This window comes from Sphaeramia orbicularis, chromosome 20 (assembly GCF_902148855.1).
Source record: "Sphaeramia orbicularis chromosome 20, fSphaOr1.1, whole genome shotgun sequence".
In the NCBI taxonomy this organism is placed as follows: domain Eukaryota; kingdom Metazoa; phylum Chordata; class Actinopteri; order Kurtiformes; family Apogonidae; genus Sphaeramia; species Sphaeramia orbicularis.
Window position 1 is genome coordinate 18,039,428 of NC_043976.1, and position 19,028 is coordinate 18,058,455.

The 19,028-nt window shown below is 39.5% G+C and overlaps 1 protein-coding gene across 8 annotated transcripts in view; it reads left to right on the top strand.

Moving 5' to 3' along the window:
• abi1a (abl-interactor 1a) overlaps nt 1–19,028 on the top strand; it is a 62,643-nt gene that overhangs the window by 3,492 nt on the left and 40,123 nt on the right. For all 8 annotated transcript variants that reach the window (XM_030122850.1, XM_030122852.1, XM_030122857.1 and 5 more), the window contains exon 2: nt 11,311–11,478. In XM_030122850.1, coding sequence (XP_029978710.1) covers nt 11,311–11,478 — 168 coding nt within the window. The remainder of the gene's footprint in view (nt 1–11,310; nt 11,479–19,028) is intronic.

Here is a 19,028-nt window from a genome sequence, read left to right on the forward strand (position 1 = left end):
CACATACTGTCCTCTTCTTATATGTTTTTCTCATATTTGTTTCTTTAATGAATGCAAGTCAACTGCTGTTTGTTCAACCTCTGTGACAAGGACACACAGTCTATGCAAAGTGGGCCACCTGGCCATGCTGGCAGGTTGCAATGAAGAACACTTCAATGATGTCAGTGTTCATTCTGCACCGGAAAAGAGCACCTTTGGAATTAGTTTAACAGCCTTTCTTACTTAAGTAATTGGTGAAATACATTATTGTACCCCTAATTATCTGACAGATATTGCTGGTTTTTGTTTCTTTTTTGACAATATTTGCACATGCTTGTGTGTGTCACGAGGATAATTTCAGAGTCTAATTTGTGCCAGCTGTGTGTTATCAGTAGCTAACTGTTAATATATTACAAGAAGGAAATTGGTTTCATTTTGAAGTTTTACTGACAGGTGAATACAGGTGAATAATACTGATATTTCCCAGTCCAAGTTGAGAATGTTTTCTACAAAAATTCCTATACATCCCTGAGTTCTTGACTACCTCTGTTTTGCTCCTCTACAGCGGTAACACTAAACAATATTAGCTCATATTAGCATTGAAATTGCATTAACTAACATCGGTGCTCACCATTTAGTACATGTTTTTCATGTGTCACTATATTGAACGTGTTACTGTCATGTTTGAGTACTATTTAGCATTTTAGAAGTGAGTTTTTGGACTAACCTAACATTTTAGGCCATTACGTAGAACATTACTGATACTAGTGCTGCATCATACAGTTGGTTAATGTACAGTATCATTTGACCTTTTATCTCCTAATGTACAAAATATGTTGGGGACTAGGATCATCAATTCCGGGGCCACTGCTTTGGTTCATTGAATAATTTTTTTGTTTATGTTTTTCAATGTGGTGGTCAAATAAGATAAATTTTTGGGGGCTTATTATTTGGGTATTTGGAATATCACCAACACTAAGAACAGCAAGAAGGTGAATCATCTTCATCTCCTTGAGACTGTATTGAAGATTTGGTTTTCGTTTCACAACCGTTACACCCTTGTTGAGTAACATTGATAACAGTGTTACTGTCACATCACCATCTGTGGCCACAGTTTTGTTCTAAGGTTTGGTTTGTAATAATAGGAATACTATTTTAAGAATATCACAACATTTCCAGTTAGAAGGAAAAGAGAAATGGAAGTGAAATGCTATGCAGGCAATCTAAAGGTCAGGAGCAGATTCAGACCAAGTGTTGCAATGTTGGGGCATGTGACTCCACCTGCTGAGCCAGCACGATGCCCACTTGTGCATTTATTTATTAGAACAGCCGCATTTGGACTGATCTTAATGTTTAGATTGTGGTACCAATGCTTTTGTGAGAGCATCAGCTCAAAGTCAAAGAGGATGTCTCCCGGTGGTCTAAAACCTTGTTGTACCTGTCCTTTGCTGCCGTCCCAGGAGACTTATTGAGAGTTTTCTCCTTGGAAGATGGCCAGGGTTGCCTGAAGGTGATAAATATTGTGTTTTTTTAACACAGCCCTGCCCTGCCCCTCTGGGTTTCTCTGAGTCCTCATTTCCTGTCCTTCTTTCTCTCTCTCTCTCTCTCTCTCTCTCTGTCTCTCTCTTTCTCTCTCTCCGCTGTGTGAGTGTGGAGTGGCCTGGTTTTTCTCTCAGCATGCAGAGGCCTAGCGGGCTCTGGGCCTACCAGCCAGGCCCATTCATCCTTCCGACCACCTGTCACTCCTTTCTCCTCCCCGTCAGCTGACTGTGGTTGGCTTGGCCCAGACTGTCAGACTGATCTGTTGTAGTCTGGTAGGAGTACGGAAACTGACATCACTATTGTGGATTAAAACAGTCCAGAAAAAAGAACTGCAGTGTTATGGTCGGGCTTCTGCATAATTTAGTTTGTATGGATTGTTCATACTGTTCTTTTGATGTACAAAAGTGTGAATAATCCATGAAAACACCGACTGTGTTACGCTGGCCCAGTAAACCATGAAAAAGAGAGGTCCTTAAACTCTCTGAAGCATAGATTGTTTTTGTGATTGTTTGTTGGTAAAGTACATTGTGTTAGCCTTCCACCAGTGACTTTCTGCCTGGACGAACCAATTACCAAGTCACTCAAGAAAGGTTAATGAGTTTCTGTCGTGTGCAAAGTTCCCCCTTTGTGTGCCTTCCCTGACATACAGAAGGAATTTTTAATTGTGCTTTGACACATCCTCAAGGTCAGGTAGACCTTATGGCCTTTGAGTCAGCCTCCATCTGCCCTGCAAGGAGGAGAGGAAATTATGAATTCACGCATCGTACTGCTGAGTTTTAAGGACTGACTGAAGGAAAGAGCTCAGGGAAGCGCCAAAGTTGTTACCGTTGGCAGGCTTTCTGTATTCCTCACACGTTTCAGTGTCACTTTCACTCTGTTATGTGTCTCCTCAGGTGGCTTTTGTTGGCATTAAGTTTCTCACAGTTTCATTTGTTAGTCTCTATCGAGGAACAATAGGTTAATGAGAAGTTTACTGGCATTGTTTTAAGGTCAGTGCGAGCAGCTTCGTTTTGGCTCTTGGTCTGGTTCAAGTCTAATTTATCTCAGAAAAAAAACCCATAATTTTTGGGTTACATGGTTTACATCATTTAATTCAGAGCAGTTAATTGCTCTTTGGCTCTGTTGAGCTCTGGTTCCATTTTTAACTAAATGTTCTGGCAACAGTATCAGGATCTTGAACATTCAAGGGAAATTTCAGTGTTTCCAAAATGTAGGCCTATCATTCAAACTTTTACCATCCAAGCATCTTAGTCATGTAAAAAGGCCATTAGTGTAGTTTCAGGAGAGGAGGGCAAATCTTTTTTGCAACTTCACCGAGGGGTATTCTCAACATAGGAGGGAAGAAGTCTATTCTAAAGCCAGTAAAAAGGGTGACAGGAAGTACAAGATTTGGGAAAAGCACGCCTTCTACCACTTCTTTTGAAAATGTAAATCTATCAAAAAAATCTATCAGAAATCTAATATTTGTCTTTGTGTTTGACTTAGTTTAAACAATGAGTTGATCCCTGGAGCTATGCACTGGACAACCACAGTTTCACCAGTGGAAGGTGTGATCAATGTCATTCTTACCATGGGATGTGTTTCTAAGACAGTCAGTCATTGACATTTCATTATGGACAGAAATATGGGAAGTTAAATAATACTGGAATTTCCCTTTTTAAAGATGGTAGGTTGAACTTTGGCCCCATGTTTGGTCAAATTATCCTGTAGTAGCCATATTTCCATCAGTGTATTTATATCAGGTGTATTTTGAAGGATTAAAGGTTGAAGGATATTGCAAGATTACAAGAAACGCCCTCCGTTTCACTTGAGGTAGCCTAGTTTTTACCTTTTTACCCCCCCCCCCCCCCAAAAAAAAAAAAAAAAAAAAAAATCTGGATATTGAGAAAAGGAAACACCTTAGTCTAATAACTTCTGACTCCTGCTTTCTACTGAGAATGGCTGGGTCACATTACATCATCATCACAGCCGCTGGAGCTCTTCACGGCTGCTCAACCCAGTGCCCCTATGTTTCCACGTTTTCTTGGAAATACATGTTGATTCTATTTTTGACGGATGCTGCATAAAACGGCAGAGAACACAAAACACAAACAGGAAGTTAGATGCTCAAACATTGACCGACTGGCCAATTTTCAAAGTAAAACTTCTCTTGCATATTATATCTCTATCAATGCCAATAATGAAGATAGGCTTGAGGTATACAGTGTATTCATGAGGATCAGTGTATTTTTAACAACTTAAACACAACAACAAATATTTAATCCATGTCATTCAATAATCTACCTAGCTTTAATTTAGTAAGTTACAGCACACAGTTAAAACAATTTAACCACATAGCCAAAAACCAAGTCAAAATGACCAAATCAGGAGATCAGAATCCTCACTCAACACTTTCGGGGCATCATGATTTTCAGAGGATGAAACTAAACTACATCAGAGCAGTAACATGGTGCATCTGCTGTTGGTGGAATCCAAGGGTGACATAGTGAACATTATACTCACATGACTGATCAGTTCTGTTACCCTGCCGTCATCCAGGGTATTCTCATGAAGCACAAAACCACAGTAGGTTGTTGTAACATTTGGTGTGGAATGATGCAAACAAATTATTCCTTTGCTTCATCAATGGACAAAACGTTCTCTGCCATTCCAGATGGAAAATGACAACAGGATACTGTTTCTTCTACTATTTACAACAGGTTTGTGCAAAGCAGTCTACAGCACCATCATCTAACAACGCTACACAGCCTGTCGATACAAACACCAAACTGACTTGAATAATTCCTAGAATATTCAAACCATTTGTCCTGAGTTAAACCAGCAACTGTGACACTACTACACTTGCTGACCAGGTTAAAAAACCCTCTCATGTTCAGAAAATGCTTAACATGTCTGACTTGTAATTTCCTCAATTTGGGCTCTACTGTCTTTCTAATGAGCTGCTGGATGTCAGACAGACTCATCGATACAACAACCTGGTGAGCACCCGCTCTCGGCTGCCTCCCGTCGCACTTATCTCACCCTGTCCAGTCTGCAGTAATCAGCAGTCGATACATCACACGCTGCAAAGCGCCTTGTGAGCTATTCGGCTTCCATTTGGATTTACACACACATGCTGGTCTGGGCTATACTGCTTCCTTGCCATAGGTCACATTCCTGCTGAGGTGTTTTTGAAAAGTTCATGTCTTCTACTGTCAGAAGTTTTTCAGGATACTGTTTTTCAGGAACTTTTTCTTTACTTAAGCCATCAGTAGAAGTAGAAACCCCTGGCACTTTCTGTAAAAAAAAAAAAAAAAAAAAAGTTTGTTTTTTTGTTCCTCTATGCTCATCCCTGACACTTGTGGTCTGTAGCAAAACGTCTCAGAAACACTTGAAAGTTTTCAGATGTATGACATGTTGTAGAATTCCAAACATTCCTGGATGTGTTTTTTTTTCCCGCTCTGAGTGCATTTCCCCTCCAGGCAAGCGGGAGAAGATAAACACAAATGTGCTTGTCAGATGTACAAATCCAGGGGCAGATTGCACTGTGGAAACACTGAACTGTGTTGTTTTACAGTTTAATTTTCATTCTGCTTCAGTGCTCCACTAACAGATGTAGTCTGTTATCGAAATCTTTAGTTTAATCCCAGTCTAAAGACGCTGCATTTTTGCCTTGTTACAAACGTTGGGTTGATTCCAAAGGGGATGAGTCAGTGGAAACCCTCACCAGTCGGAGCTCAGATGTATTGTCTCACTTCCCTACTAGATCTTTTGTTAGTCATGTAGGAGGACCAGAAGCAATAGTCATTTTGTCCATTTTCTACTTGTGCTCATTCTACTGGGTGGAGGGCCGGTAGACGCCTCCTCTGACCCCTGAACAGTCTCTGGCCTGAGGGAGGAAGTCTGGACCTTTCCTTCCTACCATCTCTGTGAAGCCATTTGCCCTCTGCAGTGAAGCAATGCATTACAGCACCTTGTTTCATAAAAAAAAATGTGTGGTTTCTTTCCGTGGCAGTTGCAGACCGTTATCTTGCCAGACTGGATGGGTGACACACAGTTTTTATTTCTGTTCAGTGAATCAAAACTATCCCTGAAAACAAATCCATTCATCTGACAACCACTCCCTTGTTCCCACATTTAGAGGCCAACTGTGTACAGATAGGGTTTCCAATTAATCATCTTAAAGCTGTTTGGCTTGGGGAGAATATTTAACTACTTTTTATTGCTAGTATCCCAAAACTGTCTCGGTAAGGCTGTGAATTAAAGCATCAACATTTCAAACAACACGATTTTATATCACTAAAATCACTTTAATATTTTTGTGATTTACAATTTCTTTTAGGGTTCATGTTCACACTGTCTGACTGTTCTGTTGTTTTTACTTAAATTTACTTATGCATATTTTAATATTCCAAACAGATTGTAACATGCTAATGAATTTGTGTTCTACCTATAGATTCTTTAAATATTCAGCTGCTTCTTATATCATTGTCATCTTGTTGCGTCCTCTATATTGTTTTCATCTTCTACATCATTTTAGTCTTGTTTAATTATTTATGATGTTTTTCTCTTGCATTTTTGCCTATTTTTTTTGTTTTGTGTCTTGTTGCATCTTTTACAAAATAAATTAGGCTAAAGCAAACAAAACTAAACTACCCTTTTTTAAAATACTTTCATTCAGGATCAAATGCGAGCCTTTATACTGGAACAAAGTTATTATTTGACCTTTATTGCAGTAATTATTGATATCAACTGATATATCTTACAGCCCTGATTGTAGCATTTTTTTAATGTGTGTAATGTATGGTGCATCTCTATGCAAAGGTGCGTTTGTTAATCCTTTGGTTTCCGTTGCTTTTAAAATGCAGTATCTTAGGAACTGTTTGACAAAATGCTGGAAAATTCTACTCAGAGTTGACGATGAACTGAATATGTTTTGGTTGGCGATATTTAAGGAACACCTTGGGGATGTTTTTCTAAACTGGCAGGCTTCAAGGTCATTGTAACCTTTCAGAGCACATTTTTGGTCAAAACTGCGAGTATCTAAGATAACTGCATGAACAGAGGACTCGTCTGATTGACTTGTATTTTTATGTCCATCTCTCTCACCCCAGATCCCACCTTCTGGTTGAAAATGTGTCTTCAGACAATACATTCCTCCTTTTTTTTAACCAAGCTGAGGTGCTGACAGCTCATCGACTGCTGCCGGGATATTCTGTAGTCTCTTTCACTCCATCATTACTCAGCTCAGAAATATGAAATAAAGTAGCCCAGGAGCGTTAAAACTCCTCGGAAGCTCCCCCTCTTTTCTACATCTCCCACTGTTTGGTACAGTATGTTCAGCTCTCTGCTGTTGTTACCTATACTAAAGCACATGCTGTGTTCCTTCCTTTGCAAAGGTCTCAACATATGCTTGATCTACATTTCTTTTTATTTATTTTTTACATTTCTATTCCTGTGTTCTGCTGTTGTTTTCTCTCTGGAGATTGATGTCATGCAAAGCACAGATTTGTGGGTACTGGAGTAACAAATCTGGTTAATTTAAGGATTTGCAGACAGTTGACCTCTGATGCATGAACAACAAGTGACAGGACAAGGGGGGCTGTAACTAGAGCAGGCAGGCTCTAAGATGCCGCCAATGGCGATGCAATCAAGTGTCGCATCTGTCCTCCCAATGCCCACCGCTGACCTCACATCACAGCTCTGACGGCTAATGCACTTGGGATCAGTTTATCCAGAAGAAAAAAAGTAGAAGGAGAATGCACATTTCCTTCCGGTCTTGACGAAGCAGATTGCCATTCACATCTGGACATGTTTATTGTCGTACTGTGTTTAAACATATAATGAAATGTACTGTGAATGAGTGTGCAGACTGAGCTCTGGATTTGAGGGAGAATTACAGCTGTACGATTAACACCAGGCTTAACCTCATGTATACCAGGAAACGAAAAGAATAGCCTCCATCACCCAGAGCCATACTGTTGTTCTATTCTTTCCTTTGAATATACCAAGTATAAGTATGTGTAGTGCCTTTTTATGGGTTGTAAGATAGAACAGATGGAACATGTGGTGACTACTGGCTTGGATAAAATATGGATAAGCTGAAGTTTCATTTGCTGTATCATCTCATTGCTTGTTTGTTGTTGTGTGTTGTCTAAATGTATTATATTACATTTGAAGATTATTATCTCACATGTGAAATTAACTAGGCATTAAACAATAATGGTTCTTAAAGGCTCATATAATCATGGTTCCTGATGTTTTTTTCATTCACCTTGAATTAAGATGTCTTTATGTCTAAGAAAAGATAATAGGAGGTGGATTCAGCTTTATTTACAAAGGTGCGAAGTGTTTCTGTGGTAACTGCAGCATCAAGAGTGTTGTTAATACCTGTTATATGAGGCAGCGATATACATGACCTGACACTGAAACCAAATTGTGAACAAGTCTGAAGATAAGTAATAGTTAACCAAGCGAAAAAGTAAGCAGAGTTTGCTAATAACCCCCGCCCGCTTGCACAACACTCCCCCTCCTACGCATTGATACCCTGCCTACCCAGGGATTAACTTTGAGTCTTAACTTTCAATTTTTTAAATGTTTTTTTTTTCAATTGTAAAAAAAAAAAAAAAAAAAAAAGGAAAAATTGAGAGAAAGGCACATGTAAAGAATATGTGTGTAAAATTTGAAAAGAATCAGGTGAATAGTGTCTGAGAAATCGATTGGACAAAAATTGTAAGATAATTTTTTTTTTTAAATTTGTAAAAAATTCCAAAATGAAAAATTCAGCCAGCAAACTGCACCTCTCATAATAGTAAATACCGATATACCGAAATACCGAAAATGAAATTTGAAAAGGGATTCATTTTGAGTCCTAATTTTCAGTCTTTTTAAAAACTTTTCAAACATTTGTAAAAAAAAATGCAAAAATTGAAAGAAAGGCACATGTATAGAGCATGTGTGTAAAATTTGAAAATCAGGTGAATAAATGTCCAAGAGATGGGATTGACAAAAATCTCGAACGAAAGGAACGACAGACGGAATTCTTGGTATACTACAGATGAAATAGACGCGGTCCCTGACTTGCAGCTCAGTGTGTCAGTCTGGCCTGTGTTGGTTTGTATCTGTTTCTTGTGTCTCAATACAGGGAAAACTGCAGACGTGTTGTTTTAGATATTTTCATGCGGCTGTCAGTCAGCCCATGATACATGTTGCAATGTCAGTAGGTGTCTGTGTGTGCACGAGTGGCGCTGTGCTTTCAACAGATGGCCTTTTGCTCCGAGCCTGCCGGAGGAATTTCTCCTCCTTCTTGCTGAGGCTGTTATCACTCCACACATCTGCTGTTCTGATTCGGTGCTAAAAGAGATGCTGCTAATACTGTCACCTCCTCGCTCAGTCGAGGCTAACCGGCACGGCAGCTCTCCAGGTCAGGAGCTTTTAGTCGTATGGATTGCCTCTGGATTAGTTGCGTGCCGCCACAGGGAATCAGTAATGAGACAAGCAGTGACATAGTTGTTTACATTCTGTCTGTCCATTCTTTTGCCCATGTGACCAAACGTTCCTCTTTTTTTTTTTATTTATTTATTTATTTATTTTTTATGGTTTGCTTGTTCTGTGACCAGTAATCATCCCCAGAGTCAGCGCCTACCCCCTACCATAGCAGCCTGTTATCAAAGGCCAGTGTCACCCCTCCAGGCTGTGCTCTTTGGGCTCCACTTTATGAGAGAGTGTTACCTGGAAGAACCTACAGAGATCAAACATGATGGCTCAGTTTGAAGCTCGGATCTCTGACTCAGCTCGTTTGATGTGAGGGGAGCTTTAGAAGCCCATTATTTCCACTGTTTGACTGGTTTGGAGATTATATGTAAGAAGAATGATTGTTACAACGTACAACCTGACAGTATTTGACAGGGTATGTCTAAAGTTAAGACGTATCGACCTTAGTTTTTTCAATTCTCTCACGTTACATCCATAGACTGTATAAAGGAGGTGAACATAATGCACAGTAATGCAGGGTTTTCTCTACTGTTACTTGGCTTAGTGCAGTACCAAACAGTGAAATCAGCTTTTAAGATCCTCTTTTTTTTTCTAATCTATACGAACTTTTTCAATTTTGTGTGCAGCAACAGTAGTAATGGTCTTAAAGTACGTCAAATTATATCCTCAGCCAGGACACTCTGAATTTACTGAAAATGCTAAAATCTAGATAGTACATAAAACCATCAGAAAAATCTGGTAATATTACCGATTTGTTCGTGGACTTCTGTTTGATGGAACTGGAGAAGTTCAAGGGGTGAAACTTGCCAAGCTAACATTACGACATGCTAACTTACTTTAAACACCAACCAAATTGCTAACTTACACTGTTAAATGCCACCAATTCGATTCTGCTACTCACTAAATATTGATAAGTAACGGTTGTGTTTAAGTTATATAAAATTTTGTCATGCATTAGTTGGCCTACTTAGCAGGCTAACTAACAGATCATCTACCACATAAAGGCTAACCTCAGCTAATGTAGCTAGTTATTGCAAGAGGCCAGGTATTGCAATTAAGTAACTGTGCACTTCTTGGAACATTTACGTAAGAAAAGTCTTTGCCAGTCCTGTTGCAGTGTAACTTTTAAACTACTCTAGCTCTGAAAATAGTTGAGCTGTCAAAGCCAACGTGGCAGATGTCAAAGCCTTATATTATCCCTAAAATCTTACCAATGACATGTGACCCTTTAGGAGATTACGCATTTGCAGAAAATGGATGGATTGATCTTGTAATGGAGTAGTAATTTACAGGAGGACCACCAGAACACTTATTAAAGCATCTGAGTACAACCAAAATGGCTTACTGTTCATGGGAAGAAGGTGCTGCATTTTATAATAATAATGAATAATAATGGATTCGATTTATATAGCGCATACAGAGGATCCATATAGCGCGTACAGAGGATCCATTAGTCATTCGCTCTCACATTCTCACTCTGGTGGTGGTAAACTACATTTGTAGCCACAGCTGCCCTGGGGTAGAATGACGGAAGTGTGGCTGCCAGTCTGCGCCTACAGCCCCTCCGACCACCACTGAACATTCATACACCAGTGTGAGTAGCAGCTCTGGAGGCAAGGGGGGTGAAGTGTCTTGCCCAAGGACACAACAGCACATGGACAGAGCAGGATTTGAACCGCCAGTCCTTCGGTTATTGGACGACCCGCTCTGCCATCTGAGCCATGGCTGCCCCGTCTGAGCCATGGCTGCCCCATTTTCAGTGGGAGTGAATGAAACCAGGATCATTTAGAGGCAGCATCTATTGGCAATCAGTGGTATTACATTTTAGGAAACTTGTGAAGTGGCTTCAGTTTCCAGCTGCTGGTGTTTGATCCCAGAACATGGTGATATCATTGTAGAGGTCTGTCAAACAAATTGTACTTTATATGTGTTTTATGTAAATCTTTTCAATTATGAATTAAATGATCAATTACAAGAGCAGAATGTGTCAGGTTTGTCGTGTTTATCAACATTTAGAAGCCTTAAAATTTTACACATGTAGTCAGCTGTTTACATGAAACCCCAACTTTGGCCATTATAGTAAGCGTTGCATCATTTCACATCCATGACGGAGAGTGTGGTATTTGGGGAATGAGAGTCGGGTGGGGGTTGGATGTCTTAGTTGCTATGTTGGCCCGGATCCACCACAACCTGACCTGAATACGCAGCCAGAAGATGGATGCGAATGTTATATGATATTGCCAGTATCCTGTGCTCCTCTTTCATCTTCTTTTTTTTCATCTCATTTCCCCTCTTCATCTTCTCCCTAATCCACAGGCCCAGGACAAGAGGAAAGCTCTGGAGGAGACCAAAGCCTACACCACCCAGTCCCTGGCCAGCGTGGCCTACCAAATCAATGCCTTAGCCAACAATGTACTGCAGCTGCTGGACATCCAGGCCTCGCAGCTGCGGCGCATGGAGTCGTCCATCAACCACATCTCCCAGGTCAGACATGCACACAGAGCATACAGCTGTGAAGAATGGTGCCCCACATTTCCAACTTCTGCTCTCACTTTCACACAGACTCTCTTATTTTCAGCCACAGTACGGGGTCCTCGGGTGTATCCATGGTTTCTTTTATTAGTTTATCAGTCTTGTCCAAATGCCTGACTGCCTGTGTGTTCGGCTGGATGACTGGTGGTCTGTTTGTCTGTCTTTTATTCTCCTGTGGTCAGTAGAGACACGTACAGTACACATAGACTCGAACAAAGTATACCAACTACCAGGATCAGCCATGATGCAGAAATTTTGAGTTGCCATAAAACACACTGGAAGCAGTCACGGCAGGTGCAGGTTACAACAAAAATATCACCCCTATCTGCAAATATTGGGCAGACAATAGCTCAAGGAGAAACTCTGTACATGCTCACATTCAGCTAAGGTTGCTTTTAGTATATTTTATTCCTCACCTGCCAGAAAATCAGGCAGTAACAGCAGTAATAATGATTGTAATCAAGAGATTTGTGCCAATTTGCAGTCAGTTCTCATGATTAGGAGCATCATGTATTTACAGGAAGAGCTGTGACATTATTATGCATAACAAATAGCTTAAAACCACATACTATGTTGCATTCATAGTTCTGGGTATGAGTGGTAAATTAATGTTATTAATGTGACTCTTAATATTATTCTTTAGTCTTTTACTGTATGTTCTGTTTTATTTAGTGACCTGCCTTAAAATGGCTAAAGGTGGTTACATTCAACTACTTGGTCTTTATTAAAAACATATCTTAGTAGTAATGATCCATGATTATTGTAAATAGAAATTAGGCATTTATTGTGTTACTCTTCTCAGTTACATCTCCCAACCTTAACATATAAATCAGATCTGTATTACATAGATCATTACAGAGGCACTCTTACAGTAGAACCACTCTTTCTGTAGCATGAGGCTTTTGCCATGTGCAGGTAATTCCAGCCGTTCATCCAATGAAGGCATTAAGAGCTCAGACAAATCAAACAAAGTTTCAGCCATGTGGCATCACGTAGATTAGAAGTGGGAGGCATTTAACAAACCTGTGGCCTTTATCAGGGGTTTATGATTGAGTACAAACTGTGAGTAATGGTTAAACAATGAGGATCTCTTTATTTATTGTCAGCTGTTTTTCCTTCTACAGAACTTTGCGTCGAATGTAAAAAAGTCTTTTTAGGATCTTGTGAAGGTCAGGTTTTCAAGATAAATGTAGGAACAGGACTAGTGAGGCTTGAAGGCTTGAAAGATAGTGAGAGAGAGAGAGAAAGAGAAAGAGAAAGAGAAAGAGATGTGGCCAATCTAAGGGAAGGCATACAAGAATGGGAGATGGATGAGGAGCAAAGAAAAGCGTATTTTCACTCCTTCAGGTTTTCAGTCCGTAACCTGACAAATAGCATTCAGCTGATACCAAGGTCACCGTGTCGCCACTGCCTGGTTCCATCTCCATGACAACTCTCTTGGCCACGTTTGGAAAAGCTTATGAAACAGAGTTAGGCATGGTGCGTTAGACCAGAGAAGAAAGCCAGTGCCGTAGCAGAGGCTTAGCATTCATTGTTATCTTGCTCTTCCGATACAATCTCTGCCTTTGTTTCTTGTGCTTTCCATATTTCCTGTGTTATATTTAAGTCATAGTGAATTCTCCAAGATGAAGATGATGTCACGTGCAGTCAGCTGAAATTCTTTTCTTTTCTTGTATGTTTGATTTTCTGCTTTAACCCATAAAAACCCAAACAGCCACTGGCAACCAAAATCATTTACTGATCTAAAATGTTTAATAACTTTCGAAACACTGACCAATCCTATCAATATATTGAAATAATTGGTTTAAAATGCAGTTCATCATCTTTTCATGTTCATCAGATATGACCCATTTGGATGTTAAGATGTTCCATAGTGAACATGGAAACACCATCATCTCCTACAACAGGGGTGGGCAATCCTGGTCCTCGAGGGCCGGTATCCCCCATGTTTAGATGTTTCCCTCTTCCAGCACACCTGAAGGTCGTTATCAGGCTTCTGCATAGCTTGACGATAGGCTTATCATGTGAACCAGGTGTGCTGGAAGAGGGAAACATCTAAAATATGCAGGATACCGGCCCTCGAGGACCAGGATTGCCCACCCCTGTCCTACAACATTGATTCAGCAGTAAAATCCATGGAGTTGGATCAATAATGGTGGATGGAGATGCTCGTTTTTATGTTCAGTTATTGATGTCTTTGTTGAAAAAGTCTCTGTTTCTTCAGTTTTCTCTGTTTTTGATATAACCCTAAACTTTAATCTGATCTTTTATGAACATCTACATGATCATTGAGTTAAATATTGGAAAATACCTGATTTCACTGAAAATTGCAAAATACAGAGAACAATATTATAATAAATGTGACAAATCACTTAAAGGTTAAATAGAGAGAAAAAACTCATTTTAGAGCTGCTGTAAAAGTAGTACTGGGTCTGTATAGGTTAAGATTCCATACAAAGTTAATCTGGAGCAAAAATTCTAATTACAAACTCATATTTTTTTCAGCAGATAACAATCACAGTTCTAAGAAATAATTTTGTGCTCCTGATTTCTTATTTGCATAAGTTTTCCAACTGGGGTGACGTGAATGATATAGCAGCTTTGGTTGGCAGCATCACCGTGATAACTCGATAACGAGAAAACACATAACGTCCCTTTTCATTCACTTCATCTTCATCTGCGTCCATTTGTTTTCGTTTAAGGGATAAGCGAGACTAGAGGTGCTAACGTGTTGGCTGTGGAAAAGCATATCATTGTTTTCGTAATAAAAGAGGCTGAGCTGCAGCTCTGCAGGCTGTGGGTGTGTTTTATTGCTCTCTACTGTCTCGTTCAGCGGGCGGATCATTATCATGTTGCCCTCACCGCTCATGGATATGAGATTAACGTCGGCCCTCGAGGCCCATGTTGCAATCTGTTGAATAGGTAAAGGAGAGGAAAGGTCTGTGTTGTTTGAATAGTGGGAAGGAAAGGCAGGAATGTTATCTGAGGGGAATAAGACTGAAATATAAGAAATGTTATCCAGGATGATGAACATACTAATAATATCATCTTTCGTTTCTCTGCTCATCCTATTGCTCAGTTTTCCGTCTTACCCTCAGTCCATATAGGTGGAGATGACTTAGCATTAACATGTCAGCCAGTGTGTGGTGAGACGTTGCCTGGCGTCAGGGCTGTTTCCTCTGGTCTGCCCACAGTTGCACAGACTTCACTCTGGTCAGGGTGTGTCTGCTCAGTGGTGGCATCTCTCCGACTGAAACCAATGCATCCTGAATTGTAGTACACTGTACTCTATGAGATCCTGTCCTGTTTGTTACATGTGGCAGACTGGCATGGGCGCTGTTGTGTTTTTCTTGTAACTACTTTAACATTTTTACACCCTAAAGCCATGCTAACATTCACATTTAATTCAAACTATAAATACTAGGAATGATGTGAACTAGTACTTGCAACAATAAAAGGTCTGAACAGATTTACACCAGTTCTTTTGTGTCCATGTGCCACTGTCCATGTGTTGTGACATAATACCCATTCCCCACAGTGCGAATGGTTGATTCATTTATGTTCAGGAGAATGAAAACATAGAATAGAATAGAATAGAATAGAATAGAATAGAATTTATTGTCATTGCACCGGTTGTGCAATGAAATTGCAGAATTCTTTGTAATATTCTTTGTAATATTCATGTTCTCTCCAAAAGTACTACAAAAAGGAAAAAAAATAGACTCTTGGCAGTTCATGCTTTTGCTTTCTAAAAATCATTGCAACTGCAAAGTCCAGTTTGTTTCTTCCTCTAGAGGCAAAGTGCAACATGTTTGTTGTAATATATCCTTTATGAATCATTGTCTAATGGCGGTGCTTTATTTTGTATAAACTTGTTTTTATATATATATTTATGTCACAGTAGAGATTGAAATCCAGTAGGATTTGTAATCCTACTAGGACAGATTGAAATTTTAGTTTGTCCTAGGACAAACTGAAATCCTACAAAAAATTTGGATCTGCAGATTGAAATTTTGAAGTTAGCTATAGACTAAGTTCATTGTCACTATTGAGTAGTATGTAGCACCTTTAAGTATTAGAAAAAAACAACTGACAAAACCTCTATAGTATAACTTGTTTGAAATTTTGAAGTTAGTAGTATAGACTAAGGTTATTGTCACTTAACTAGTGAGTAGTATGCAGCACATTTAAGTCTTAGAAAAAGTCTTTGAAGCTTAGCTATAGAATATTAGATTCAAAGTCTGTGTAAATTCTGAATAAAATCATGGTTTGTAAGAATATTGTTGTTTCTTTTACTTTTAACCCTACCATCTAGACCAGGGGGCAGCAAAATGCCAATGCCAACTTTAACATCGTACATTTTCTGAATGGCTTGGCAACAATTAGATAATAATAAAATTGTATGTTGCCATGGCAACAGGTTGTTTACAGGTACGTTTTTCAAATTCTACCGAATTCTGAATACAAATGTGTCTCATTTACATACCAATGACAGTTACAAACGGCCATTGAATAAGGTTGGACCAGATAGGACAGCTGGCATCCTGGTTACAATGTGTATTGACCTAAGGGCCATATACTGTATCTAAGATATGAAAATAATTCAGCTGGAATGGTGATGGTGAAATTGTAGGACAGACTGAAATTCCAATCTTCAGATCCCACTTCCAAATAGAATCACAATCTGTCCTAGTAGGATTGTAAATTCTCCTAGGACAGATTGGAATTCCAATCTTCAGATCCTAATTTCTTGTAGGATTTCAGTTTGTCCTAGGACAAACTAAAATTCCTATCTGTCCTAGTAGGATTACAAATCCTACTGGATTTCAGTCTCTACTGTGACATATATATATATATTTTTTTTTAAAGAATTATCTGGTGTAGAACACATTTGAAGAGTAAAGACCTCTATGAAAATTTAATTTCACTCACCCCATTCAGTATTTTCTTTTATTAAAGTGCTTTGGTCAAGCAGATGGAACAGATGTACTTATATTGTTTATGTGTAAGAAAAATCATGAAAAAAATGTAATTCAGATGTGTAAATGAAAAAATCCTCACATTTGTTTGAATCACTGAGCATTTGAAATGTTTTAATGATAGTTGTAATATTTGTGCACTCAGATGTCACTTTAGTTCTTTGTTTATTCATGCTCAGTAGACGTTAGTGGCCTTCCTGCAGTGTCACTGTGTGAGTGGATATGTAGGCCTATGTACTGTATGTGTGCATCTGTGTTTGTGTGTATGCATGCCACTGCAGGTGCACAAGTCTATGTATTTGCGCTGTTAGGTATTTGTTTGCATGCCACTTTCCCTGCTGTCATTTCCTTTTCACAAAAGGCTTCGCTGAGGCAGAGGGGGTAATGGGAGAATAGGGCAGCTCGCGGGGCTTCCACCTTGTGCTGCGTGTGAAGTGGCTGCTAAGAGACTGTGAACAGGGAGCGCTTTGTCTGACTGGCGGAAGAAAATGTCTCGCATTGAACCACTCGGTGATACCCCGAATAGAGAGCGAGATCGGAGAGTGAGTATGTGTGTGTCTGGAAACGTACACACACAGATTCAGAAACTGAGGATGGTCTTGGTTTTTAAAGTTGCGATCAGTCGACCCATAATATATACTTATCTAGACCACTTGTGGCTGTGTCTTAATGCAATAACAAAAATAGGAACATTATTGACACTGGTTAGTATTGCTTTCACACTTAGCAACAAACATGCAGAGGTGTAACTGAAGGATATATGATGGTTTCCTCTACATCTATGCGGTTGAAACCAATGTAGTGGTACCCTGTCAGAAAGTCACCTCCATTCTTAGTAAACTGTTGTAAATAGTCTTATAGAACATTATTAGCAATGACAAATGCTCAGTTTCTCTGCATCTGTCTCATGACAGCCTGTCAGCGAGGGAGGAAACGGTGACTCAGTCCCTGGAAACAACAGTGAGAAACTCTGGTCAGTTAAACCTACAAGCATCAATACATTTCTTAAGATATGAAACTATTGATTTATGTAAAGAGAAATTTGGTCACCTATTTGTGATCAAGTAGGTTGAAAACTGGGTGGAACCTGTACAAACTAAGGTCTTTGTATCAAATGTAGAGTGACTTGTGTGCAAAATACTAAAATGTCTTTAAGCTGTCTGTCATGTCTGTGTGATTTTACTTATTAATTACTTGTTGGACAAACCTTTATTTCTCTACGTTTTAATGTTAAAAGGGTCAGAATTATTTGTGATGTATAACTAATCAGACAGGACATTGCTCAAGACCACAGGCTGGTGGCTACAGACAGAGAACCGGTTGTGTCAGAGACAGGAAGTGTCTTTTTAAAGGTTTTTATCCTCCTGAATATCAGACTGATAGAGAAAATTACAAAAATGTGAATATGTGATTCATTAATCAGCCATAACTGCTGATCAATTATCCTGTGATGATAGAGTAGTGGGATGGGTTTGTGGGAGTAATTGCAGAAACTGGCTTTTACCAGACAGCTGTGTTTACAGTGATTGCAGTCACCTCGTCCAGATTTACATTTGGCCAGTGTTCTGGTTGAACTCAGTGCCCAGCGCTTAGCACAGCAATGAAACAGCAGCCAGGAAAGCAGCTGACATGCTCACATCTACTGTGAACTCCCAAACCCAGCTGTGCGTCTCACTGAAATACAGTTACTAGAGTTACACAACCTCCTTATCTGATCAACAGTCAGCCCACCGTTCTGTGATCTCACAAGGCCTTTGTTTGTACTCCTGAGCTGTGCTTGCCACACATTTTATTGTTTTGGATATTGTTCATTCCTCAGATGTGGCGGGGCTGTCACTTCTGCAGCCTGACTGTGTGTGTCTGTATGCAGCACTTTGATGATAACACACTCACAAAGTCTTGGGTTTGTAGTGTCTGTGTGCTGCAGTGCTGGCTTTCTGACCTCCCATCCAGGAGGAATGGCATGCATCCAAACAGGAAATGAAGCCTTATAGGGGTGTGTGTCTATCTCTGTGTGTGTCTCTTGTGTTCCTAACTGCTTTCCTGTATGTGTATTTTGGTCTCTGTCCTGCCTCTCATGGTGGTCTCCTCCACTTCACCTAGCCCTGAAATAAGACACTTTTTTGTTTCCTTGCAGACTTTATTAATTTTATTTATTTCAGTTGTGGATCTTTATACACATTCCACATGCCTGGCCCACATTTCAGGGGATTAAAGGGGTGTGTCTGTGTGTGTAGTTGGAAATTGTCCATTGCTTTCAGGCAGCAGTTGTCATTTATAGAACTGCAGCAGCTGATTATTAGTTGTTAGATTTTAGATAATACTGTAAGTGAAACCAATAAAAATGTTTATTATTTTATTAACTTCTGCTTTTTCACAAATGCTTTGTATAGTGATTTATTTGTTGGACTCTGGACTCTGATCATTTTCACTATACTCATGTTCTTGAATGCTTCTCTTCTGCTCTTCTACATAAACAAGACAGTAAATAGTACTACTACTTCTAGTTGTGTACAGTGTTGC